This window comes from Hyaena hyaena, unplaced genomic scaffold (genome assembly GCF_003009895.1).
Source record: "Hyaena hyaena isolate Hyena2069 unplaced genomic scaffold, ASM300989v1 scaffold_932, whole genome shotgun sequence".
Classification (NCBI taxonomy): domain Eukaryota; kingdom Metazoa; phylum Chordata; class Mammalia; order Carnivora; family Hyaenidae; genus Hyaena; species Hyaena hyaena.
The window spans coordinates 463,232-490,036 of NW_024081563.1; the positions used below are offsets into that span (position 1 = coordinate 463,232).

The 26,805-nt window shown below is 45.1% G+C and overlaps 1 protein-coding gene across 4 annotated transcripts in view; it reads left to right on the top strand.

Annotated features, from left to right (window-relative positions):
- Positions 1 to 20,954, top strand: part of SMC1A (structural maintenance of chromosomes 1A) — a 48,091-nt gene extending 27,137 nt beyond the window's left edge. For 2 of the 4 annotated variants that reach the window (XR_005526156.1, XR_005526157.1), the window contains 8 exons: positions 1,791 to 1,947; positions 2,414 to 2,568; positions 2,696 to 2,847; positions 3,961 to 4,030; positions 4,313 to 4,423; positions 16,694 to 16,901; positions 18,525 to 18,621; positions 20,759 to 20,954. Coding sequence is in view for 2 of the 4 variants with exons in the window: in XM_039220985.1 (XP_039076916.1) it covers positions 1,791 to 1,947; positions 2,414 to 2,568; positions 2,696 to 2,847; positions 3,961 to 4,030; positions 4,313 to 4,423; positions 4,863 to 4,946 (729 nt within the window). In the remaining 2 variants the exon portion in view is untranslated. Of the gene's footprint in view, positions 1 to 1,790; positions 1,948 to 2,413; positions 2,569 to 2,695; positions 2,848 to 3,960; positions 4,031 to 4,312; positions 4,424 to 4,862; positions 10,963 to 16,318; positions 16,902 to 18,524; positions 18,622 to 20,758 lie in introns of those variants that run through there. The other 2 variants (XM_039220985.1, XM_039220987.1) reach the window with 2 other exon arrangements.
- Positions 20,955 to 26,805: the final 5,851 nt, after the last annotated feature.

Consider the following 26,805-nt stretch of genomic DNA (forward strand, 5'->3'; position numbering starts at 1 on the left):
CAATTCCCAGATTTCTTACTGTTATCGATAGTAAGTAGTCATCTTTAGGGTGATTCTTTGTATATTGTGAATGTCTTGTTCCCAGCAACTTTTTTACCTGGTGGTTTTCATATCTGGATTGAATTTTCCAATTCTGTAAAATCTTCATATGGTTCTAAAACCAAAAGCATAATATAAGGTACATGAGGAGAAGTTTAGCTTTCTTTCCTGTCCCCTTCACTTCCCTTCCTCTGTGGTAACCATTTTAATTAGTTTTTAGATTGTCCTTTTTTTGTTCTTGTATTTTAAAAATACAAATATATCTATATGCAGAGATACTCCTATTCCTTCTCTTAGATTAAAAAAAAAAAGCATTCTGTTGTGTATTTTTCATATTTCACTTATATCCAAGGGACCACTTCATAGCGTTATAAAGAGATCTTTAGAAAGGTTTTTCTAAAATGTATATGTTTATGTATCCATTTGTGTATATTCATGTGTCCTTCCTGTGCTTCAAGCCAGTTCAGTGGTACCTCACCTCCCTTGAGACAAAGTCCAAACCTCTTACTAGGCTTAAAAAGCCCTTTATTGGGACACCCGGGTGGCTCAGTTGGTTAAGCGTCCGACTTTGGCTCGGGTCATGATCTCACGATTCGTGGGTTCGAGCCCCATGTAGGACTCTGCTGACAGCTAGCTCAGAGCCTGGAGCCTGCTTCAGATTCTGTATCTCCCTCTCTCTCTGACCCTCCCCTGCTCACGCTGTCTCTCTCTCAGAAATAAATAAAAACATTAAAAGAAAAAAAAAAGCCCTTTATCATCGGGCTTCTGCACGTCTCCAGCCTTACCTCACCCCCCCCCAGCACGCGTATGTGCGTGTGCAGACACATACATGCACACAGTGCTATTACTGCCATATTGAATTGCCCCTCCCTGCCCCCCCCCCCTTTTTTGGCTTTTGAAATTTATTAAAATTGATTACGTTTTTGAATTGGTTTGACTTCCTTGAATGAACCACAAGCAGACTCCTGGTTTTGCATTTGATGCTTCTGTCTTCGTAGACTGTTCTTTCTCTCTGTCCTCACCATTCATCCTGTAGGCCTGAGCTTAAGCATAATCCTGGAAGCCTTCTGTAGCCCGAGTCTGAGTTAGGTACCCTTCTTATGTGCTGACCCAACCCCATCTGTTTATCATTGTTTTGGTATTCATTGTACAGTGTTCTGATTGTTTACTTATATGCCTTCCTCTGTTAGTCCATGAGCTCTGTGAGCACAGGAACCCTGGCTCACAGAATATGAGAGCCCCAGTGCCGCCTGGCATTTGGAAGGCATTCAGTAAATATTTACTGACTGAAAGTGGCAGAAAGGCACAAGCCCAGACATGCATTGCAATATCCATAAGACCTAAAACCAAACTCAAATGGAATTTGTTTGGATGTGGTGATCTGAGCAGAAAATGTGAGTTGCGTTATTCATTGTGGAGCCGTAGGTGGAGTCCAGACCAGCCTGTGTGGGAGCCTCTAGGTCACCCTGGGATGTTGCTGGCTCATGGCCTGGGCTGAGAGCCAGAGAGGGGCACCACCAGCTGCTCTTCCTGTGAGACAGAGAGATTGGCAGGGCCTGGGGGAAGGGCTGGAAATGAGAAAGTGGTGTCAGGCTGTAATTTCCAGGGGCGGTGGGAATGGTTCCTGAGAGGAGGACCTGGTGGAAAGAGCCGAGCCTGTCTTCTGCATGGGAGCAAGTGCTCAGGCCCCTACTTGGAGCATCTCTTGTGGAGATGGCCCTTCTTGATATTGCTGGGCCTGGGGTTTACAGGATGCCCAGGCTGAGGAGGAGATCAAACAGGAGATGAATACACTGCAGCAGAAACTCAATGAGCAGCAGAGTGTACTCCAGCGGATTGCTGCCCCTAACATGAAAGCCATGGAAAAGCTGGAAAGTGTCCGAGACAAGTTCCAAGAGACCTCAGATGGTAAGATTTTTCCTGTTACTTGGGTCTGAGTTGAAGGCAGAACGCCAAAATTACAGCAAGGGCCTGTTGTTGTTACATATTGCCACAGCTCCCCTTTTTACTTGCTTTCTTACTTGACATTCCCAAGAGCCCTAAACAGTAGGGGTTAGTTACCACACTCGTTTTATTAGAGTAGAAAACTGCTGAGGTTCAGAGAGGGTGAATGGCCCACCTGAAGTCACACAGCTTGTTGCTGGTTGAGCCCAGGGAAGAATTCATGTTTATGTGGCTCCAAGCCCACGTTTCTTCATTTGTACTATGTGGCTGGCTTTCTCGTGATGGGCGGTTGTGGGACCATTTTCCTGGGATCCTTCCCAGACATTCCTCTCTGTTTGGGATGTCTCTGCTCTATGGATTGTCATTTGCAGGTCATTCTTGCCAGGATGACCTCTAGGCTGAGGAGTCACCTGTCTTTCCCTTGTGGCAGAGTTTGAGGCAGCCCGAAAGCGAGCCAAGAAAGCCAAGCAGGCATTCGAACAGATCAAGAAGGAGCGCTTTGACCGTTTCAATGCTTGTTTTGAATCTGTGGCCACCAATATTGATGAGATCTACAAGGCTCTATCCCGCAACAGCAGTGCCCAGGTAGGCTGGAGCCCCTTACCCGGCTAGCCCCTACCATCTTGTTGCCCTTCCCTTTAGGCATCGTCTCCCTGTCCTCATCTAGACTCAGACCCAGAGCTAGATTCTGATCCATCTGCCTTCTTCCTAGGCATTTCTAGGCCCTGAGAACCCTGAGGAGCCCTACTTGGACGGCATCAACTACAATTGTGTGGCTCCTGGCAAACGCTTCCGGCCAATGGACAACTTGTCAGGGGGGGAGAAAACAGTGGCAGCTCTGGCCTTGCTCTTTGCCATCCACAGGTAAGGCTGCTCCTCCCAAGGCAGTTGGCGGAGAGACTGAACTGAGGCCACCAGAGGCTCTGGGGCCCAAGGATATGCAGAGATCTGCAGAGGTGAAGATGTTCTGGTGCAATCTGGATTGCGTCCCTGTTTCCCTACCTACTACAGCATATCTGGCCTTGGTTTCCTGGACCTGTCTTTCCCATCCACCCTCATCCACTCAGCATGCCCTCACTGGCCCGTGCATGTATTCAGTCCCACCACCAGGCTTTTGCTTACATGGTTGCTGGCTAACAAGCCCTTTCTATGCAAATCTAGCTTGACTGTCACCTTCCACACCTTCACATCTCATTTTCCTCCTCCTGTTCCTCTAGGAAGCCTGCTTTGACCACTGTGACATACCCTGATCTCCCCCTCCTGAATGCCAATAGTACTTGAGTCTGACCCCCACAACTTAGTACTTGATTATACAGCGTCATTCAGCGAGTATTTCTTGAGGGCTGCTCTCTGTACCAAACTCTGTTGGGGGTTTGGGGGCACAGATGAGTCAGACATGGTCTCTGTCCTTGAGGAACTCATGGTCTAGTAAAAGCCAGATGTGTGAACAAGCTAAGTGTTGTAACCGGGTGAGCGTGTGCGCTGTGGATACACAGAGGAGGGATACCAGCCCAGTCTGGGGGAGGGTCTGGGTGGCCAGGGAAGGCTTTTGAGGGCAGGTAACACTTGAGTAGGAAATGCAAAGGATGAGTAGAAGATAGCCGAGAGACCAGGAAGCATCCTAGGCAGAGGGTGCAGCACATGCAGAAGGCAGGGAGACAGAGCAACGTGGTGCAGGTGGGTGGGGAGGACCTCCAGGTAGCTTGGACAGTGTGGCCACAGCCTAGGACCGCTTTATCTCTCCAGCCAGTCTGGAAGCTCTGGAGAGGACCATGTCCTCTCCTGGAGCACAGGGTTGAATGCAGAGGAGGGCTCAGTTGGTATATGGGCCTTTGGGGGCTCAGGCAACATTAAGACCTGGGGTTTTTAGTCTCTGAAGAAGTGGAGGGGGATGCTGGCCTGTGTGATGGGCCCTGGGGCTTTCCCGCCCCACCCCTGCCCCCATCAGTGTCAGCTCACCTACTGGTTCCCTCCCAGCTACAAGCCAGCCCCCTTCTTCGTCCTGGATGAGATCGATGCTGCCCTGGATAACACCAACATTGGCAAGGTGGGTGCAAGGAAAGGGGGCCCGGGAGGGAGGCCCCTAGCTTGGGGCTGGGTTTCAGGGAGCAACTCCTGAGTGTGCTCTAGCCGTTCCTGCTGCCTGCTCTCTGTGCCTGGGAGGCTGGGCCCAGGGTCATTCACGCCGTGCTAGTCAGTGACCTCTCAGCCTCTCTTCCCCCCACCCTTCACCCCTTACCCCACCCCCTCTGCCTCTGGTTCTGACTGGAAAACACAAGGGAGTGTTAGGGCTTCAGCCCTGCTAAGTACCCGGCGGCCCCTCCCACAGGTGGCAAATTACATCAAGGAGCAGTCGACTTGCAACTTCCAGGCCATCGTCATCTCTCTCAAGGAGGAGTTCTACACCAAGGCTGAGAGCCTCATTGGAGTCTACCCCGAGGTAGGGCGGGCCTGGCTCAGGAGCCAGCCCCACTCCCTGCCTGACTCCCCAGGGCAGGAAGGGAAGGCTGCAGTGGAGGGCCATGGGGGCGGGGGAGCATAGGGAATCAGGTCCTGAACAGCCATCTGGGCTTGTTGGAGCCCTGCCCTTGAGGCTTAGCCAGCCCAGCTGGGCAGGGCCATTGCGTCTGGGGACAGGTGGAAAGGCCAGGCAGAGGCAGCCAGACAGCAGAGGAAAGGAGGAGAATGCAGAGGTAGGCAGGGAGAGAAGGCACATGGGACCGAGCACATCCTCTCACACCCAGAGAGAACCATTGCCTGGGCTTTGGGCAGGTATGTAGGGAGGAGGGTTTGAGGCCCCCAGTCCTGGGGCGCTAGACCCCCCCCCCCTTAATTCTCTCCTTACAATTTCATTTTTCTTTTTCTCCCTCCTCCTTCAGCAAGGGGACTGTGTGATCAGCAAAGTCCTGACCTTCGACCTCACCAAGTACCCAGATGCCAACCCCAACCCCAATGAGCAGTAGCGGTAGTTCTGCCCTCCTGCCCTGTCTGGATCCCTAAGCTGTCCCTCTCCCAATCTCTGGATACTTGGCCCTCAACTTTCCCCTACTTCCTATCCCTGTTTGGTATAGTCATGGGATTTAGGCACTGCTGTCAAGCATGAAGAGGAACAGAGGTGATGTTAGGTCTGGAGCAAAAATTCCTGAGCTACAGGGAGCATCCTGGCCTTTGGAAGGAGGTGCTGAGCTGAACTGAGCTGAACAGGGGCCATCTGTCCATTCTTTCTTCCCTCCCCCTGCCCTGTACCCTCTCTTACCCTCCCCAGGCCCCCCTCCTGTCACCCATAATCATGGGTCCCTTGGGCCTCTTGCATCTTGCTTGTGTGTGGGTATGTATGTGTGTATATATGTGTCCGCGTGTGTGCATGTGGGTGTGTTAGCACAATAATAAAGATATTGGAGATTCATTTTAGAAGGAGCCTAGACTAAATTTGATTCCAAGAGAGCTTAGTATGACAGCACCCAGAGCTGGGCAAAGGTATTTAGGACCTCATAGGAGTCAGTCATGTGAAACTGCCCTCATTTCACTGATTCGTGTTTTCATTCATTTGTGTGTTTATCAGACATATTGAGCACTCTCTGTTTGTCAGGCTCTATTCTCGAAATACAGAGCTGAATCAGACATGATCTCTACCCTCCTACTGAGGAGATGCAGTGGGTTCATGATTTCCCATAGTCAGCTGAGTTATATGTATAGGTACTTTGAATTTGAGAAGAGGATGATCACCTCCAGGCTTCCTGGAGAAGGTCACATTTGAGCTGAACCTTAACAAATTGGTAGGATTTGCTTGGGCACTAGGAGCAGAGCCTGGGCTCTGGGGACAGACAGTTGTGGGTTCTCGTCCTTTTTTTAAGTCACTTACTAATTTGATGTTGAGCAAGTCATTTGACCTTTCTGTGCCTCAGTTTCCTCATCTGTAAAATGGGGCTAACAATATTACCTACCTCATAGGATTTAATGATGTCAAGCTCCTCACTGGGGGCCTTATCCCTGCTTGGAGCCCACTAGGTGCCGACCCCTCAGAATACAAGCCTTCTCATACCTAGACCCCTGAAGGCTCTGATCCCAATTGTCAGGGACAGAAAGAGCCTCCAAATCTGGAAGATGCTGGATGCCTAGCTTATTGAGAAAGTTCCAGGGCACCAGTGGGGTTTACCTGGTAAGTGAAGGGCCTAAGGAAGCCTATAGCTTCAATCATGTGTGGTAACCAGGTGCCTGGGCCCCAACCTGGGTTATGAGGAAGTCGGGGAGAGGTAACCTGGGCCACATCCCGGCCGAATGTGTGTGAAGTTCCTTTTGGGAACTAATTGTGTCAGCTGTAGGGACCGTGCAGCGGCAGCAGAGCCTGCTGCCATGAGGTCAGCCTTTGCTCGTTCACATACACTTTCAGACCATCACCTTGTCCTGATTGTATATTGCATTTTTGTTTTTTAAAAGTTAAGTCAGTTCTGATAACTCAAGTAATGCATGAATCCATTCTGTAAGACATTAGATTTATAAATAAAGGTAGCCTCATTTGACTACCATTCCCCATTTCCCTCTAAACTGCTGTTGTGTGTGTTGTACATCCATCTAGACTGTTTTAAGACTTTTACATATATAAGTTCATTGAAAATACTGTTGTGTATTTAATACAAATGGCATATAGAGTCATTCTACAATTTGCTTTCTTCACTTAACGTTTATGAGATCTATGCATGTTTTTGCTAAATGTAGATTTAATTCATCCTTTATAATGGCTGCTTAGAGTGCCATCATAGGACTCTAGCACATCTTACCCCTTTCTTTTGTGATAGATAGTTAAGACTGTTTTCTCTTTTTGCTATTACGGAATACTACACAGGAACAACACGTGTGTGTGTGCGCGCGCGCGTGTGTTTGAGTTTACCTAGGGTTGCTTCCTAGGTTGAACTGCAGAGTCATAGGCTATTTATATTTTTGTTTTAAATAGATACTTCCAAATTGCCCTCCTGTACTATTTACTCAATATTTTTCCTGAGGTTGTCTTAGGTATAACATTGTTACCTATTTCAGTTTCATCCTAGGTAGTGATAACCTGTGAAACCACAGGTTTGATGTGCTAATTATGTATTTTTCTAATACATATTAAAAGGCGTAACTCAAATTTGTCTGTGTTCAACCAAAGAAGTCACATACCACCAGTGGTACATGTGCTATAGTTTGGGAAATGCTGGCATATCTGAAAGAGCACAGTCTGGGAGTCATCCTGGTTCAAATCCTAGCTGTAGAAACTTCAGCTTGTCACTTCACCTTTCTGAATCTCAGTTTCCTCACATAGAAAGGAGGTCATATGTGCCTACTTTGCAGCAGTGTAGGCAAGATGAAGTGAAATATGTTTGAAGCAATTTGGCTGGCACTTAGATCATCACAGGCCTTTAAAGGTAACAGTTGCTATTCTCCCCACTTTACAGTTTAGGAAACTGAGGCCCAGGAAGGTTAAATGACCCAGCTACCAGATAACAGTGAGGGTTTGAACCCAGGCCCTCCAATTCAGTCTTGTGCTTTCTCCACTGCGAGGATGGTTATCAACCTTGGCTGTGCACCAGAATCACTTGTGAAGCTTTTTCTTTTTCCTTTTTAAAAATCAAAGCAATATATACACTGATTAGAAGGTGAAATAGTACAGAAGGGCTTCTAATAATAAACAGCAGCTGTTCCCTGCTGCACCTCCACGTCCAAAAGGACGTGGAGCTCCTTGCTCTGGTCCCACCTCTGAAAGTCTAATTCAGTAGGTGTGGATAATAATCTAGATAATAATCCTTACCTCACAGGGTGGAAAGGATTTGAAGACATGCCTTGGGCTGAAGCCCTGGCCCACAGGAACACAAATGTGACAAAGGACTTAGGTCCTGGGGATCAGAGAGGTGAGAGGCCTTGTCCTAGATCCCAGTGGTTCAATGGCAGAGCCTAGACTTAACCAGGAGGATCCCTGTGCTTGCCCAGTGCTTGCCCACTGTGCCACATTGCCTCCTATCATCACAAGGCAACGTGCTGAGTGAAGGCTGTACTCGGATGAGAGCCGACACCACAGTGTTGCCAAGAGTAGGCTGCATCCAAATAGAATCTCTGGCTAGTTGGAGGGCACCAGGCTGACTCCCTTTTACTCTGGACCCAGTAGCCTTGGTCTAGGGAGTTGAAGAAAACTCCATGGCAGTGTTTACCTTTAACTGGGCACTTCACTCTAGGAGTCACGTGTTGTGCGCCAGGGACACAAACAGGAGTCCAATCTTTACCCCGCCTTTGAGGAGCTCACTAGTTGGGGGAGGCAATTCATAGAACCGCCTTTAACCATACAGTGTGATAGCACTCTGACGGGAGCATTGAAAAATGAGGACTGTCTAGTTTAAACGTAGAGGTTCAGGGAAGGCATCTTCTACTCTAGGAGGTGACACCTGAGCTGAGTCTCAAGAGACTGGTAGGAATCACCCAGTTGAAGTAGAGTGAATTTCCACATAGTGGAGACAGTATGCACAAATACCTAAAGGCAAGAAACGGCAAAAACAGTTCTGAAATCCTGAAACAAGGTTTCCTGAGGTGGGGAAGAGCACTAGGAAGTAAAGCTGGAGAAATACTCGAGAGCCAGATTTTTGAAGAGGGTTGTAAGAGCCTGGCAACAGAGTTCAGATTTACTTCCTGGGACAGTGTGGTTCCCAAACTGGCTGTGCACCAGAGACGCATGGAGCATCCCAGGCCCCAGCCTCTAAACGTTCAATTTCTGTAATGGATGGGGGCCTCGGGATCTTGAGTGCTTAGAAAAGACAGCACATGACTGTTGGGTACAGCCAGGTTTGGGAACTGTATAGCCTGTAGTCAGCGTGGGAGCCACGGAATGGTTTTAGGAGACTCTGGGTCAGATGAGAACTTAATAAATCTTTTTCTGGTCAGCCTGTGTGGAAATGGATTAGGTCAGATGTGCATGCTGTATGCTCCCAGACCTGTGGTTTCCCTGTTGCTCAACTACTCACTGTATTGGCTTGTTTTGTCTCTGAATAAGCTAAAAGCACCACAAGGATGGGCCTGGGGTTATTTTGCTACTGGTATATCCCCAGCAAAAAGCACAGTGCCTGACCCAAAACAGGCACCCAATAGTTTTTGAGTGAGTGAATGCATGAATGAATGCACTTGTGAGGGAAAGAATGGAGACAGGGAGATCAGTTAGGAAACTATTGAGAAGACTAGGAGGACTATTCAAGGGCAAGGGCAGTGAGAATGGGTTGGCGGCAATAAAAGTGAGCTGTAAAGGGAAGGTGGTGAGGCAGACTTGGTGACTGATTATTGGATGTGGAGAGTGACTGAGAGGATAAATGAATGTCCATCAGTAGCCCACATTCCTACCCTATCCCAGTCATTCTTCTCTCTCCTCATCCATCTAAGTCAGAATCTCCTTCCAGCCTCAGCAACTGGAACTCCTCCCCCAAGTTAGTTAAACATTCTGTGTGCTATGTGGTCCGTGCCACACTCCCCACACCCCCTCAGTCTCCCAGCCATTGATTCATTCATCCAGTTCAATAAATCTTGGCTAAGCACCTCCTGTATGCAGTGAGGCTCTTCCAAGCCAGGACTCTGACTCCCTCTTTCCTACCTCAAGAGATGTTTTTGAGGGCTTCCCCAGGTAAGACTCCCATCCCTTAGACTGTAACCTAAAGTGAGATGCCTAGATGTCAGACCTGTAAGGGAACTTACAGACTTTGTCCAACTCCCTCCTGAGGCCCTGGGAGGGGAAGGAGCCTGCCCAAGGTCCCATTACTTAGAAACTGTCAGAGCCAGAACTGGAACCTAAGTTCCTTTTTCACATCACCCCTAGAGCCTTGATCTCTCCCATCACAGATCAGGACAAGCAGAGGTGGCTAGGGAGAAGGCGGGACTTAGGTTGGCCTTGAAGGTCAGTGTACTGGACAGGCCGAACAAGAAGCTTGCCAATTACACTGCCCCCTTCTGGAAACCCTCAGCAAACCTGCCATGCCCACAGTCCCTTCTAAGGGGTTTCTTAAGCATGAGTTGCCATGCTCTGTACCATGTGACCTCACAATCCTGGCCACAGATGTTTAGTTTGGGATTGTATCTGACTCAAGGACAGCCAATCTCTAGGCCGCAGCCTATGAAGTGGACTGATGTAAGAACTCCACCTCATAGGGATGGCCTTTATCAAACGGCCTCCAGAGAGGCTAGATGTGAGGCATTGAGAAGTGAACAATTAATTAGAATTTAGTGAGACAGAAGTGGTGGTGGATGAGGGGTGCCGGAAGTGGAAAGGCAAAAGCGAGGATAAAGCTGCAGGGACCATAGACATTTATTATCATGAGAACATGGGGCCGCAAGGTAGCAGAAGCCATGAAGCAGCAAGACAACAATGGGCCAAAAGGACAAAGAAGCCATGAAGCAATAGGAGCCACAATGTAGCAGGAGCCATGAGGAACAGAAACCATGAAGCAGAACCCTGAATCTGAGATCCATGAAGCAGCAGAAGGCTTAAGTGGACAAGATCCACGAGGCAGCAGAAGCAGTGAGACTGTAAGAGCCACAAGGTAGCCAGGCAGCAGGAATCGAAGAGGCTGCAGGATTTACAAGGCAAGCAGAAGCTATGACACAGAGAAGCCCTGGATTCATTGGAACTGAAGCCCCAGAAGCCAGGAAGCTACGGGAGCCAGGAGGCCCAGAAGCTATGAGGCCCCCGAAGGCCAAGGGCTAGAGAGGAGAGGAAAAAAAAGTAGTCAGTAGCAGTAGGAGGATTATAAATACAGTGAGAAAGAAGTTGAGTCACCATTTTGGGAAGCACTAGAGAAGGGAGCAACAGATGCCTGCAGCTGAGGGGGTGACGAGATAAGCCAGGCTCTAGAGCTGCTTTGGATCATGAACCATTTTTGAGTTTCTGTTCCTCCATGAGGCTGCCTGTGTAGCTGTTTTTGTCTTCCTTAATTTCCCTGTGAATGCTTCAATAAATCTCCATCACTAACCTGAGTGTGTGTGTTCTTGTAATCTGAAAGAAGTGAACATTGTGGTGTGCACTGTAGATGGGTGGAGAGCAGGGCAGGAGAGCCTTCCAAGTGGGTTTGAAACAAGACACAGGTGGGAGTTCACTCCTTCTCGCATCCCCTCACTGGCACAGGCATTTCTCATTCATTTACTTATTGGCTTCTTTTTCTCCTTCATTCATCCACTCATTGTTCCTTTGTTCACCTGTTCGTGTACACCTCATTCGTTCACTTCTTATTCACCCAGGCTTTAGTATAAGCATTCACTCATTTGTTTGCTCATTTGTTCTTTCCTGGATCCACTTACTCATCACTTTTGCACCCATGTGGTCAGCAGGCATACACTGAGTTCCTGCGTCATCTCAGGCCCTGTGCTAGGTTCTGGGGATAAGATATACTCCCTCAATTCTAGGATTTGCAGTTTATTTGGAGACTTGGATGAGTAAGCAGATAAGTGCACGAAGGGCAAGAGATTATGCAGCAGAAGTCTAGATGAGGCAGGGAGAGGATATAGGACCATTCCTATGTGGGATGGGGCAGAATGGAGGGAGTAATTAGGAAAGCTTTTATAGAGAAGGGGATACTTGAACAGAATCTTGAAGGAAGAGTCAGTGTTTACCATGTAGAAAGGGGATATGGAACATTCCAAGCAGAGGAGCTGCCTAAGCAAAGTTATGTGAAGAGTGTGGAAGTGCATGGATTTTGGGGGGAGTGGGCATTGTTCCATACAGTGGAAGGTGTGATAGAAGCCAGGCAGTTGAGCTCAGCTTTGATCCTGTCAGCAGCAGGAAGCTGTGGAAGGGTTTGAAGCCGGGGAGTGACAGTCAGATTGGTATTTTTGGAAGATCACTCTGGTAGCTGGCGTGAAAGATGGTTGTAGGCATGAAACACCCAAGCAGTATACTTGAAGAAAGAACATGTAAGTGTCATAATTGGAGGCATGAATGAAGACTCGAAAGTCCCTGGGGAGAGATGAAAAAGTTCTCCCAGGGGACGAAGGAAGACTTTTTGGAGGAGGAATTTGAGCTGAGCCTTGAAAAATAGGGAGGATTCCAACTGGTGGAGATGAGGAGTGAGGGCTTTCCAGGCCTGGGAGACGTGAAAACAAGCAAGGAGGTGGGTGTAAATATGGCAACTTTGGGCTAATAAATAATCCGAGTTTGGCTGGAGCAGAGCTGTATTTAAGGGAGAGGCAAGGAAGGGAGACTGTAAGTTTCCCAAAGATTTTTGTATTCTGCCCTTAGGTCTGTAGGGATAAGGGAATTTGGAGGGAGGGCGTAAGTGGTGGGCAGGAGTGTCCTTTTTCAAAATTAATTTAAAATACGTGTTCATTTTAAAATAGTTATGCATGCATATTTAGAAGACAAGTCAATAAACTTAAATCAGTACAGAAGGACACTGAAAAGTAAGTCTACAGCCCCACTCCCACTCGACCACTTTTAGTTATTAGCAACCACTTCTAGTTATTTCTTCTGATTGTTATCTCCATCTCTAAATGTTATGCTATGTTAGCATTTGTCTCTCATCAGTTTCAGACATTAACCCATTGGCATCCTGCTATGTATGGCAAATGAGGATTTAGATCACTTACACCAAGTTCAACTCTTGTCTTCCCTGCTTCTAATATAATTGAGTTTCTGTACTAGATACTTTTCAGAATTTAAGTAACCCCTTTCTTGCCTTGTCTGTGAATTAGAGACAGTATTTCTTGACCAGAACTTTGTTAGATGAAACCATCTTTTCTTTTTCCCCCCTTCTCCGCTGTCAACCTCCCCAACTTCTGCCGTCTGGTCTTTTATATAGTCAAAGTTGATAATGTTGAATTCTGTAATCACGGTTAAAGTTTTTTGTATGCGTGTTGCCAGTAGTTTTATAGTTTGAAAAGTTGAAAAGCAATGAGCAATTATATTAATGTGACTAAGTATTTGTTCACTGAGGAAGCCATTTAATGTACTTTTTATAATTTTTCCTTGTAGTTTCTCATTTCTCCCTCACATTTCTAATACTCTTTATCTTTCACTAGTTTATCATATATTCCATATTTTCCCCTTGAAATCACTTTTACATTAAATATTCCATCAAGCCTACTTTTTAAAATCTTCTTCCTAAAAGACCTTCTTCCTGGAGCCCTCTATACTCTTTCTTAGATCTGGACTAGTTGCTCTCTAGGCTTCCTTCACTGCTTTTCCTGGTTATATCCACCATTTGCTGGCTCCCAGGTTTTTTTGTTTGTTTGTTTTTTCCATTGTCTTGATGGAGCACATCCTCAAGTAACTTTCTCAGAAAAGTTTATAGTTAGACTTCGTGAATCTTTGCATGTCTGAAAATATCTTTATTCTATCCTTATACTTGGCTATAAAGCTTGAGGTTCAACATCATTTTTCCACAGAACTTTGAAGGCATTACTCCACTTTCTTCTAGCATCCAATTTTGAGGATAAAAAGTCTGATATCAGCCTGAGTCTCATTGCTTTATAGGTAACTTTCCCCATATCTTTTTTTTTTTCTTTCTCCTTCTAGGGTCTCAGTGACACAAATGTTAGATCTCTTGTTATAGTTTCACAGGTGCCTAAGGTTCTGTTCACTTTATTTTCCAGTTTATTTTCTGTTTTTCAGATTGGGTACTTTCTATTGTTCTATCTCCAAGTTGACTGATCTTTACTGTGTTCTCTCCATTTTGATGTTAGCCTATCCATTGAGGTTTTTGTTTTGGTTATTATAATATTTTTCACTTCTAAAATTTCCATTTGGTATTCTTTTTTATCTTGTATTTCTTTACTGACAATTTATTTTCATTTGTGTTGAGCATGTTCCTATTTGTACACTGAGGATTTTTATGATGGCTCCTTAAAAACCCTTGTCAGATAATTTTTAACATCTCATACCAGTGTTGGAGTCTCTCGAGTGTCTTTTCTCATTTAAGTTGAGATTTTCTTGGTAATTGGTATGATGAATAATTTTCTATTGAAACCTGGGCATTCTGTTTCAGCTTGCCTCCTCAGACACTGTTCCATCAGTGAGAGAGGGGACAGTGCCTCATTACTACCAGGTGGGTGTGGAAGTCTAGGATCCCCACTCAGTATCTGCTGGCAAGCCAGAAGGAGGGTTTCCTCATCTCTCTTGGGTGAGGATATGGGAGTTCCAGCTCCCTACTCAACCTTCTCTGAGAGCACCCCAATGGGAAGGGGAAGGGGTGACTTCTCAGCCAGTGAGGGTACAAGTCTACGCTCCCCACTTGGCATTTCAGGTTTTTTCTGTGGTATTTGGCTGGAGTGGAGTGGCTATTATCTAACTGCCACCTTCTCCAGCACCAAGTCTGGAGTGTGCGAGTCAAAAAGCAAACTGAAGGAACTCACCACCATGTCACTTCTCTGCTGCCAACGTCTCCAGCCTGTTTGCCTTCTTCTCTTCACCTTTCCAAGTCTTATTATGTTTATATACAGTGCTCCAGGATTTTAGCTGTACTTGGGAAGAGGAATAGGGAAAAGTACTTCTCCATCTACCTCCCCCTACCCTGAACTTTAAATAATCCTTTAAAAATTTATATTCTTGGTGTTCTGAAATTTTATAATTACGTGTTCAGGTTTGGGTATTTGTTATTCATTGTGCTGATTACTGGTTAGGTCCCTTCATTGTGAAGTTCTTTAGGAAATTCTTTTATTTCTTTAATTAAAGTTCCTCTCTCCCGTTTTCTTCTCTCCTGGAACGACTCCTGAATTGATCTTTTGTAGTTTTTAATCTGGTCTCTCCTTCAATCTCATTTCCTGCCCCTCCCTTCCTAGCTCTCCCCCTCTTTTACTTTTGTTTTTGTTTTTGGGAGAAGATTTAACTTTATCTTCCAACTCTTCTAATGAATTTCTTTTCATTTTGGCAATCACATTTTAAATTCTCCAGACATCCATTCATGTTCCTTTTCTTTTCTTACAGCATCCTGTTCTTGTTTAATGGATATACTAGTATCTTGAATCTCTCTGGGTGTAAGAGAGGTATTTTTCTATTATTTTCCTTTTTAAAAAATAACTGTTTCCTTTGGGACATGTTTTACCCTGTTTGCTTATTTTGGTCTCTTTTAATTTGCAGTCATTTCTCAAATGCCTGGTAATCCATGGTTGTATACTCATATTTAAGAATGTAGCAACAAATATCTGATTGGGAGCTCTGTGTATGGGGGGACAGTGCAGGGTGACTGGTGGCTTTCCTTCGGGATGATTGGAAGAGAACTGACTGCTATGCTACAGAATCCCCGAATACCAGAATGCAAAGATCTTTTCTCTGAGGTTGTTCAGTTTCCTGAGTTAAGAACCCTCTGGTTTTGCCTAATGGGTAGACACCTGGCTGCTGTAAATTGTACAGGAGGGGGCGTGTTAATGGTTTGATATACAGCCTTCCAATTAATCTCCCTGTTTTCAACCCAACATCTCACTCACACTTTACATCATAGCTGGCATTGTTAAGACCCAAGACTCTCCAGGCTTCTGCAGAGAAAGATCAACTCCTTCCTCGGTGGCATCATCTCCATGCATACTCCAGGCTATGGCTTCCTCCACCATGCTCCATCAGTTGCCATTCCTCCATTACTTTCTATCTTCCAGAAATGTGTTGAAATCTCTCTTTTGCTGATGGACCTGCTCTCATTCTCTTCCTCATTGTGTTTTTATACCTTTTTAAAACATTCCTTTACTATCATTTTAGCAAGGTCTCAGGTGGGAGTGGAGATAAACACATGGTAAGTCTGCCATCTTGACCTGGAAATCTACTAGTCTACTTACAACTGTGTGTTTTTAATTTTTCTGGTAATTATCTTAATATCTTTAAATAATATACAGGTTTTTCTATTTATCAACTTATTTATCACTTTTAGGCATTATCTGTTGACTTCCTGCTATTTAAATCAGCCAACTACCCTCCTCCCATGCCCTCAATATAGCTCTACTGTTAATTATATATCCTCTATTCCTTACCTTCGTACCTTTAAATGATAGACTTATGCTGCTTTCAGTCTCTCAACTTCTGTCATTTATACTTTTACTTTTATATTAATGAGATTAATAACATTTACATTCTGGTCTGTAACCATAATTAAGTCATCCATACTTAGCTGACAGGTCATTCTAAAAGTTTAAAGTCAATAAAGTGTTTATATTGTTATAATTATGTAAATGTTGTTCCCTGAAGCTCCAATTAGTATACTAGGATTACATTTCTTTTCTTATGCAGTTTTTTTTTCCTGGAGTTTCTAATTGCCTTTCTTTTTTCCTTGCATTGTCTGACTTTATCTCCTTCTTAAATTGTTCCAAATTCTCAAGGAAAGTATAAAATCATTTGAATCCCCTTTTTTCCCAGATACCTTCCTCCTGGAGCCCTCCGTCTTCCTGCTCCAATTTGGACTGATTGCTCTGTAGGCCTGCAGCACAACTGTCATCCTGGGACGTCCCTTCATTACTCTTCTGGGCTGGACCCAATCTTTCCTGGACCCCCTATCTTCCTCTTTCTTAGTTTACTCCTTTGTAGTGGACTTTGTGGTTGTTTTCCAATATCCATTCCTCTCCTCCCCCATTGTATAACAACTATACAATTTGAATGGGATTGAACCCACTGCCAGCTCTAGGTATAGGCCTTTATTGGTAGAAACCAATCTGAGTAATCATGCCCCGTTGCCACAGTGATGATTGGTTCAGAGATGATCCAGTCACACTGAAGTTTAGGACTTTTGTTCAGTTTTTGAGGGAAGAGGTGGCCTGCCTTCCCTTGGATATGAACAAAGAAGCATGTAGCCTGGTTGCTGCTGTTGGCCATCTTGTGAACATGCAGAAGGCCTACCTGAGGATGGAGCTGACAAACGGAGGAGGCAAAAGAAGCACAGAGAAACGGGACCATATTCCTGATCATACCGTGCCTAAAGTCTGCCCTGCCAATGGACTTACCAGTTAAGTGACCCAATAAATTACATTTATTATTTAAGCCAGCTTGAGTTGAGTTTTATGTTGCTTGCACCTGAAAGAATTCAAACTTACACTTTTTGCGGTCTCCCTTTAGAGAGGGAATGAGTATATTTTTGGTTATATGAGGCATTAAGTTAGAGGGAAGCATTTTTGTAAGTTGGGAAAAAGGGTACACGTGGATGTTGGACAACCAACTGAGTGAACTCTAGTGGCTGCCTAGCATCTAAATCCTCATCCTCTTTGGGAGATTTCCTCCCCTCCTGTGAGTCTTGGTGGGAGGCAGGGCTCTACTTCCTACTGTGGAAACTGAAGGAGGTCAGAAACTTCCTTTCCCTGCCCACCAGGCAGCAAGGGCTGAGTACTGTGTTCATGGCCTTGAATCTCGGGCCAGAACTACAGGAGAGACCGGAATATACAAAATTAACAGATGGATGATAGATTAGGGGAACATATTTGCAAGGTGTAAAACTGGCAAAAGGTTAATAACTAAAAAAAGAAGATAGTAAACCCAATAGGAAAATGGGCAAAAGATAGGATGAGTAACTAACAAAAGGAGAATCTTGAATTTACACAAGGGGAAACTTGAATATATTAAGACATTTTCAATTCTGCTAATAATTAGAAAAATGAGAATTAAGATAGTGCGAAATTACTACAAGAATGGCAACATGTGGAAAGTCGGGTATTATCAGATGCTGACGAGGATGTGAGAAGAAAAGGAAAATCATGGTGGGAGCATAAACGGAGATAGGTACTCCAGAGACTAATTTGGCAATACCTCCCAGAGTTCAGTAGGTGTAGACCGTACAACATAGCAACTGCACTCCTGAATATATATTCCAGAGAAATATATACCTGGGAAATTCTCCCCCAGGTCCTTAAGGAAATACAGTTGAGGTTGTTTGTTCTAGCATTGTTTGTGGTAGTGAAGAATTCGGAGCAATCTAGGTGTCCGTCACCATGGGACCGGATAAGCAAACTGTGCTATCTTTATAGGAGGGAAAACATAAAACCAGAAGAAATGAGCTAAATTTACTATAGTCGCACAGATAGATCTCCAAAGCCTAGTGTTGACTGAAAAGGTGAAAATAGAATGAGACCTACAGCATAATACCATTTGTGTAATTGTAAAACAACACTATTTTCATGGATATGCACATACCGAAATAAACATATGGAAGATGGATTGGAAGTGTATATACATGAGATACACTCGAGTAGCTCACTGAGGTGGGCTGTAGAACGGGAGTGGGGATGGGAACTGAAAGGGAAAAGAGAGAATATAAGTAAATAAAGCAAAAGAGAGGCCTTGGATGAACTTAGAAAACAATATACCATGGACTGAAGAGCATGAGTAACAACACAATGCCAAAGTTGCCCACAAATCAATGAGAACAGACAGGAGGATGGCCAGAGTTCATCTGTGGTGGCATATGGTGGCAGGATGACATCTGGGGACTCCAGCTGTGGGGATAGAGGGACCAGTAGCAACAGTCTCACCCAGCTGTTCCCACAGTGTGGCTTTAGCTGTGATTTCTCCTGCCCTCGTCCCCAGACTTCTGTGAGCTATGTGATAACCTTTGTAATAAATCCCTTTTCTGCTTAAGTTAACTAGAGTCAGTTTCTGTTACCGGCATCCAAGAATCCTGGCCGAGACACCATGCATTTCAATGGAGAACATCCTCAAGTAACTTCTTAAGAAAGGTAAAATTTGGGGTCTTTGCACATCTGAAAATGTAGCATTATTTTACCTTCATATCTGGATGATAGTCTGGCTTTATAATTCTATGTTCAAAATATTTTTTCTTCTGAATGTTGAAGGTATTGCATTTAGTATGTAGTGTTGCTGATTAGATGCTGGGTGCTAATATGAGTCTCATTCCTTCTTGGAGACCTGTTTTCCACACTTCTGGAAGCTTACTTTTTTTTTTTTTTTTGGCCCCCTTTCATGTGTTTTGAAATATCACAGTGATGAGCACATGAGTGTGTTCTTCCCCTGTCTGTTTTGCTGGGCACCTGGTGGCTGGGCTCTTTCAGTCTGAAGACTCGTGTTCCTCTCCTCTGAGAAATGACTGTTTTATTTCTTTGTTAATTTTCTCTCCTATATTTTCTCTGTCTTCTTATTCTAGACCTTGTATTAGTTGGGCGTTGGATCTCCTGGATGATTGTCTTTGTCTTTTTATTTTCTCTCATATTTTCCATGTCCGTACTTTTTTACTCTGCAGTCTGGGACATTTTCTTGAATTTATCTTCTAGTTTACTTTTTTTGTTTTGGCAGTCACTTTAAATTTCTGAGCACTCTTATTCTCCAAAGGTGCCTTTTTCATAGCATCCTTTTCTTTAATGGATGCAGTATCTTCTGTGCGTGTGTGCTTAATAGAGCTTTACTGGAGTTTGGGGGATAACAGATGATAATTACCAACCCAGGAAGAAAAATTGTAAATGGATGATCAGATATTACTTCTCTAAGAAAATGCCACCCATGCCCCTCTGAATGAGGCTGCGTACTGGCTGTTCTTCTCCTTAGCCCCCAGCACTGATACCCTGTGTGGGCAAGATGATCTTCCAACAACCGGATAGTTCTTGGCCATACGCTCCCTACCTGAAGTTCAGATCTCCAGCTCTCACCTTGACATCAGAGAGAGAAGGTCACTGTTTGGTTCCCCACTGCCGGACCACATGAGGCAATCATAATAGTCAGCAGCACATTACACAGAGTGGATTGTTTTGTTTTTTTTTTTAACATTAAATAATATATATAGTGGAAACCACAGTTCGGTTTAGTTCCTTTTTACAGACTTTCCTTCAACAGGAGTCAGCAGCAATCCAAGCCTGCAGAGCTCTCGGTGTGTTCCAAACGGAGCAGCTTCTGTGAGCAAAGACCTGGACAAAAATACATACACACATCTCTCAGGAGCAAGTAATTTTCAGGGCCAGTCCAGTCCAAACCCATGTTTGAGATAAAAAATGAACTCTGTGGAAGCATAATGCTGTTAAAGTGCACTCAAATCATGTCACTGCTCAGAACATTTAACGTTTTAATCAGAGTGGATAATGTTTGCTGAATGCTCACTCTGTACCTGGCACTTGAATTACCTTCATTTCGTGAAGAGGGAAATTGAGGTTCCCAGGTGTCACATGCCCAGGGTCACAGAGCTAATAAATGGCAGACAGGAAATTGCACCAGGACTGTCTAACCTTAGTCAGCCCTTGTAACTGCTGCACAGTGCCGTACTGCTTTCCACCAGCCATGTTACTGCTGATGGTGATAGAGCAATTTTCTCTGAGTTTGGGGGTGGATTCCTGAGATACCTTAGTCTAAGTAACAAGCTTGTTCTGGTAAGTTTGCTTCCTAGGTGAATTGATGTCCTTTCCTCTGGAGACAGAAAACTGCTGCCAGCTTCTATTTTTTTTTCCTAATGTTTTCCTTTCATAGAAACCATAACACTTCTGAATTTTAATTTTTCATCAAAGTAACACTTGCATATACTTAAATACAGTGGTGCTGAAGAGCTCATAAGAAAACCCAGCAATCTCTGGGTTTTCTCCCACTGCAAATCCCACTTCCCAGAGGCAACTGCATTAAACGATTTTTACCAGCCTTTGGCTGTTTCTTCTGGCATTTACCGCTCCCAACCCCCTTCTCCTTTGTCATCTCCCAGTCAGAGGCTGAAGAGCCAGAGACTTTCTTAACCTCCCTTGCAGCTAGAGATGGTTATGTGTCCCAGTTATGGCCACGAGAGGTTTGCTGGGGAGAGGGGGCTTCTGAAGAGACTTTTGCTTCCTGAGACACACATAGCTGACGCTGTCCCTTTCCTCCTTCTCTTTGCGTTGACTGTAGTTGTGCTGCCTGGAGCTGTGACAGCAATCTTGTGACTGTGAGGAGATGAACATGAGGATGAAGACACAACACATGAAGGAAGAAACAGAGCCTGGCTCCCCGATGGCATCACTGCACAGCTGAACCCGTGCCACACTTATGTTAATAATAAATTAACTTCCCAGAAAATAAATAAATAAATGAATGAGTAAAGCCATATGTGTTTAAGCTACTGACAGTTTGGTTTTGTGTTACTTGTAGCTGAAAGGTTTTTAACTGAAGGACCACCATGCTCCTGTATAACATGTTTATGCTACTATTTCTTTTTTTTTTATTGGAGTATAGTTGACATACAATATGATATTGCTACTGTTTCTTAGCAATTGAAATGTTACTTCTTTACAACTCATTATAGTAGGAGAGGATATTATCCTCCGCACACACATCACTATATCCCCTCCCTTCACTCTTTCCAGCATGTTTAAATATTTTAAAAAGTTGTTAAAGTTTATTTATTTTGAGGGGTGAGAGCATGAGCAAGGGAGAGGCACAGAGAGAATCCCAAGTAGGCTCCGCTCAGTCAACATGGAGCCCAACATGGGGCTTGAACTCATAAACTGCGAGATCATGTCCTGAGCCAAAACCAAGAGTCAGATGCTTAATTGACTGAGCCACCCAGGCATCTGGCCTATATGTTTATATCCCAAGTTTTAGTAAATCAGTAGTTGCTAAAAAGCCAAGAAATGTACTATAATTACCTGGATTTATTTTGCTTTTTTTGTGTTTGTGTCCTTGAACTTCATAATTGCTTGGTATTTTTTCTTTGCTTGAGAGAGGCATACCCTTAGTTTTTCCCGTTGGCTTCATCAGTCCGTTCATAAACCACAATTAGCATGTTTTTCACAAATGTTCAAACCTGTCACCTGTTGATTTAAGAAGAGGCCAATGAGGGGCGCCTGGGTGGCTCAATCGGTTAAGTGCTGGACTTTGGCTCAGGTCATGATCTTGCAGTTCGTGAGTTTGAGTCCCACGTCGGGCTCTGCTGACAGCTCAGAGCCTGGAGCCTGCTTCAGATTCTGTCTCCTCTTTGCTAGTTCATTACTTTTCTCCAGCTCACGCTGTGTATGTGTCTCTTAAAAACAAATAAACATTAAAAAAAAAAAAACAATGAAAAATTGATTGGTTGGGAGCCTGTGTAAGAGGCAGATGTTGGTCAAGTCCACTACTAGACTTTCCTTTAAGGTGACTAGGATGGGCCCTGCCCATTCTACTGGAGGACTCCTAAATCCAGAAAGTGGAAGTTCTGCTCTGGGACTCTGATTTCTTTAAGAAACCCTCTGTATTTCAAGTTCAGATGTTTGGTTCTTTTGATTTCTACCGACAAACATGGGGAAGGGCAGAGGGAAGGTAGGGGTGTCAACTGTTCCAACACACTTTCAATACTTGTCTTGTCAGGGCCTCTGCATTTCATGCCTACCATCAGGATAGCTCTTTTGTGCCAGAATCTCACCAGGATTTTGCAGGGTAGACCAGGGCTCTCCTTCATTGGTCTGCCTCCCACATGTGGGCTGTGTCTCTGCTCTTCCTTGTCCTGCCTTCTCAGGTACCACCCTTCAAGCCCCTTCCTGCTTGCCAGAAAGTTGGTGAAATCTCACTCCCAGTGATGGGACCTCTTCCAGCTTTTTTTTTTTTTTTTTTGGAGATGTGGGTTTATACACGATCCCTTTCCTCTTATTTTATAGGGTCTCAGGAATTAGAGGAGGCAGATATGTTCCACCTTCTTGAATGGAAGTTAGAATCTGAATTTTTAGCTGCCCCAGATTATCTAGATATGCCCCAGCTGTGTAGACCAATATTTGTGAACCACTAGCAATGAGAAAAGCCTAGGTTTGAGAATCTGATGAATTTGAGTTTGAATTCTGACTCTCTGACCTTACTGAAAGTCACTTTCATGGGCCTCAAATTTCTCCTCTACAAAATGGGAATAATACTGTCTATCTGAAAGAGTTCTGGGAAGGTTTTCTTAGCTACTGTGTGTAAAGCATCCAACAGAGCCCTCAGCAGACAGAAGGTGTTCAAAATAGGAGTGATCACACCTTAATGGGAGCAAGTGGGAAATGTGATTGTAAAGATTTGAGTCAGGTTTTAGGAGAGCCTCAGACAACAGGACGTATTCTTGTGACACTGAGGAGCCCTAGCAGGCTTGTGATCAGGGAAGTCACTTGAATCCGAAGACTATGCCAGATTGTTCCCTCAGTCTGGTGTGGGGAGGGAACAAGAAGCCCTTGGACCAGCAGCTCTTGGGTTAAAATCTTCGTCTGCATCTGAGTTATTTGTAACCCGTTGTCATGGCAACAAGTTTGGCAAGGGAGCCAGTGCTGCAAGCTCCTGACAGTAGGGAGGGGAGGGCAGTGGGAGAAGACGGAAGATTTGGAAGGGGGGTCGTCTGTGACCAGCGCCTCACTTTTTTCTGATTTGTCTGAAGGATTCTGCTGGAGATGAGGATGAGCATCCGCCAGGGAGAATCACTGGACATTGGAGAGTCTCCTGCTCAATCTCCTGATATTCCAGATGTGAAAATAAGCCCAGAGAGGTCCAGCAGCTGGCTCAATGCCACACAGTAAGTCAGGGATGGAAACAAGACTAGACTTTTAAAAAGAGGACTCAGGATCATAGATAGAACCGAAGCATAACAAACCCGGAGAGGGCCTTTGGAAACATTTCATCCACCAACATACCCATGCTTTTATTGTTGTTCATATGGGAGACCTGGCACCCAGAGTGGGTGAGAACTGACTCAGGGTCATACAGCAACTCATGTGCTTAGCTGAGATGAGAACCCAGAGACCATAGTCCTCCCAGGCCTGGGTACTACCTGGGGGAAGTGGCTGTCTTGGATTCATGATTCAGAGAGGCTCTTCACTGCTGACTGCCAAGACACAGCCTCCCAGGGTAAGATTCATTTGAATGCCTTGGCCTCTGACTCCCTCAAATCCAAGATGCATGTGTTCAGGTCACAGTTCCCTTTCCCACACACTTTCTGCAAGTATGTGTTTCCCACTGCCAATGGCAAAGCTGTTGCACAAATGGCAGCCCAGCCCCACCCCACCTCACCCTGAACCAAACCCACCTGCCACATGCCTCTCCATCCAAATCACCCTCAGGGATAGGCACTTCCTGGACATTCTTTTATGTGATTCATTCCTCACAATTATCATTCTCTGCCTCCTAAGTTAGCAGGTGGAATTCTAGCCATATTTCCTTCTTTCTTTTCTTTTTCTTTCTTTCTTTCTTTCTTTCTTTCTTTCTTTCTTTCTTTCTTTCTTTCTTTCTTTCTTTCTTTCTTTCTTTCTTTCTTTCTTTCTTTCTTCCTTCCTTCCTTCCTTCCTTCCTTCCTTCCTTCCTTCCTTCCTTCCTTCCTTCCTTCCTTTTTCTTTCTTTCCTTCCTTCCTTCTTTTCTCTTTCTTTCTTTCTTTCTTTCTTTCTTTCTTTCTTTCTTTCTTTCTTTCTTTCTTTCTTTCTTTCTTTTTTCTTTTCTTTCTTCCTTCCTTCTCTCTCTCTCTCTCTCTCTCTCTTTCTCTCTCTCTCTCTCTCTCTTCTCCATGCCCAATGCCCAATGTGGGGCTTGAACTCATGACCCTGAGACTGAGTCACATGCTCTACTGACTGAGCCAGCTAGGCACTCCCAGTAGGTGGAAATTTAAAGAACCAGAAGAAGATAAAATGACTGGCCCAAGGTCACACGGTGGGTCCTAGCCTGAATCCCTCCTCATCCAAAAAGGTATTTTTGGCCCTTCTATCCCACACTGATTTCTCAGCCCTCAGAGGTCTTCCCACCATTATCTTTGCCTTAATCACCCCTTTGGCACTTGCACAATACATTTGCCCTGTGTCCTCTGCCTTATGTGCAGCCCGAACACCCCTGCTCTCATCAGAGCCAAACCCTCACCAAGTCCAGCTGATTCTCCTTTGTGTCTCTCAGACCCACCTTTTCTCATCCTCTGCCACTGCCTTGCTTCAGCCTCAACATCCTTCATATGAGCGACCCCAAGTCTATTCCCTGGCTCCCTGCTTCCAGACTGGCCATCTCCAACCTACTACTTTGCGCACTGGCAATGAGAAAGCAGTGATGCAGAAGCCAACACATGGCTTTCTTCCTTTACACCCCCTCCACTAGCATTAAAGTTCTAGCTCCTTGTTTGACAATTAGAGCCATCCACAGTTCTGACCCCTGACAGACCTCTCCAGCCTCATCTCTTGCCACATTTGGCCTCACATGCTGTGCTCTGACCACTGAATTATCTACAAATGGTTACTACCATGTAACAGGCCCCCTCTTGTCTAGATGTCTTTCCATGGAAGGCTTTTACACTGAATTCCCATACCTAATGAGCTCACATAAAGTGTGACTTCATCCAAACAGCCTACCTTGATTCTCAAATGGGATTGGACCCTCTTCTCTGGGCTCCCACAGTCCCCAGAGCTCCCCACAGTCAGCCCCTGTGTGGAATTGATGTCTAGTGTTCTCTCTCCCAACAGATCAGAAGTTCCCTGAAGGCAGAGACTCTGTCTTCAGCAAAGCCCAGCACCTGGCTGGTCCCCAGAGGAAGGGTCAGAGAATATGCATTCAGGTGCCCGAAAGATTGAACAAGGAATGGAAATTCGATTCAGTCCTGTGGTTGCACGCTCTTGCTTCAAAGGACCTGCGAGATGTCACTAGTTTCTGGTAGGTTCCTCTTGGCTCCAGGGTGTGGTTTCTCTGAGAAGGGGTGTGGAGTGGGTCAGCTGTTGCAGAGTGAGGCCAACCAGCCACGTCCTGAGCCTGAAGGTGAGTCATGTTGGAAGAGAAGGGGTGTGATGTGAGATAGAAAGTGAGGGTGGCCACTTGAGGTAGATGTTAATTATTTTCCCTCTTCCTTATAGGTAAGGAAACTGAGGCACGAGGAGTCTTAGGTGACTTGCTAAAGCCACACAGCTGGGTATGGTCATGCTGGGACTCCAACTCTGATCAATTCCAAGTCACTTTTCACCTTGTCCCCATCTCTCCCAGGATTCACTTTGGACAACAGGTTTGTAGTAGTGAATGGCGGAGTTGTGCCTCCAGCCTGGGTCTTAGGGAAACAGTTGTCAAGGCAGAAAAGAAAGAAGAAATCATACCCTGAACACCTACAGTGACCTTAAGCTGTGGGGACACCAAGGGGGGGGATGGCGTGGAAGATGGAGCTTGAACATTTATTGAGCTTTTATTACCTACTTGGGTCTCTCTGTACATAACTTCTTTTTTAAAATTTTGATTTTAATGTTTTTTCATTTTTTTCTGACAGAGAGAGACAGCATGAGCAGGGGAGGGTCAGAGAGAGAGGGAGACACAGAATCCAAAGCAGGGTCTAGGCTCTGAGCTGTCAGCACAGAGCCCGACGCGAGGCTCGAACCCACCAACCGTGAGATCATGACCTGAGCCTAAATAAGACGCTTAACCGACTGAGCCACCCAGGCGTCCCTGTACATAACTTCTTAACACTTAAACGCAGCCCCTTTATGGGGAAATTATTAATATCACGATTCACCTCTGAAACCTGAGGCCCCTAGAGAGGAAGTGACTTACATACGTTTAGTCACCTAATAAGCAGCAAGGGCAGGACTTTTGTAGGTGTGTCAGGCTCCACAATTAAAGGGGACAGCAAGGCTCTGAAGCAAATTAGATTATGGCTTTGCAAGGGGGTGGGACAAGAGTGGCCACTTTGAGAGTGGCCCAGAAGACAGGAGGGACTGATGTGGACTGTGCGTTGAAAAGGAAGGGTGGAGTTTGGCTCTGGAGGGCCCAAAGCTAGAATGCCAGGCCCACACTGAGCACTTTCTGTTAAAAATAAATAAATAAACAGGGGCGCCTGGGTGGCTCAGTCAGTTAAGCATCTAACTCTTGGTTTTGGCTCAGGTCATGATCTCACAGTTCATAAGCTCAAGCTCTGCATTGGGCTCCACACTGCCAGTGTGGAGATTCTCTCTCTCTGCCCCTTGGGATTCTCTCTCTCTGCCCCTACCCTGCTCGTGCATGCTCTCTCTCTCTC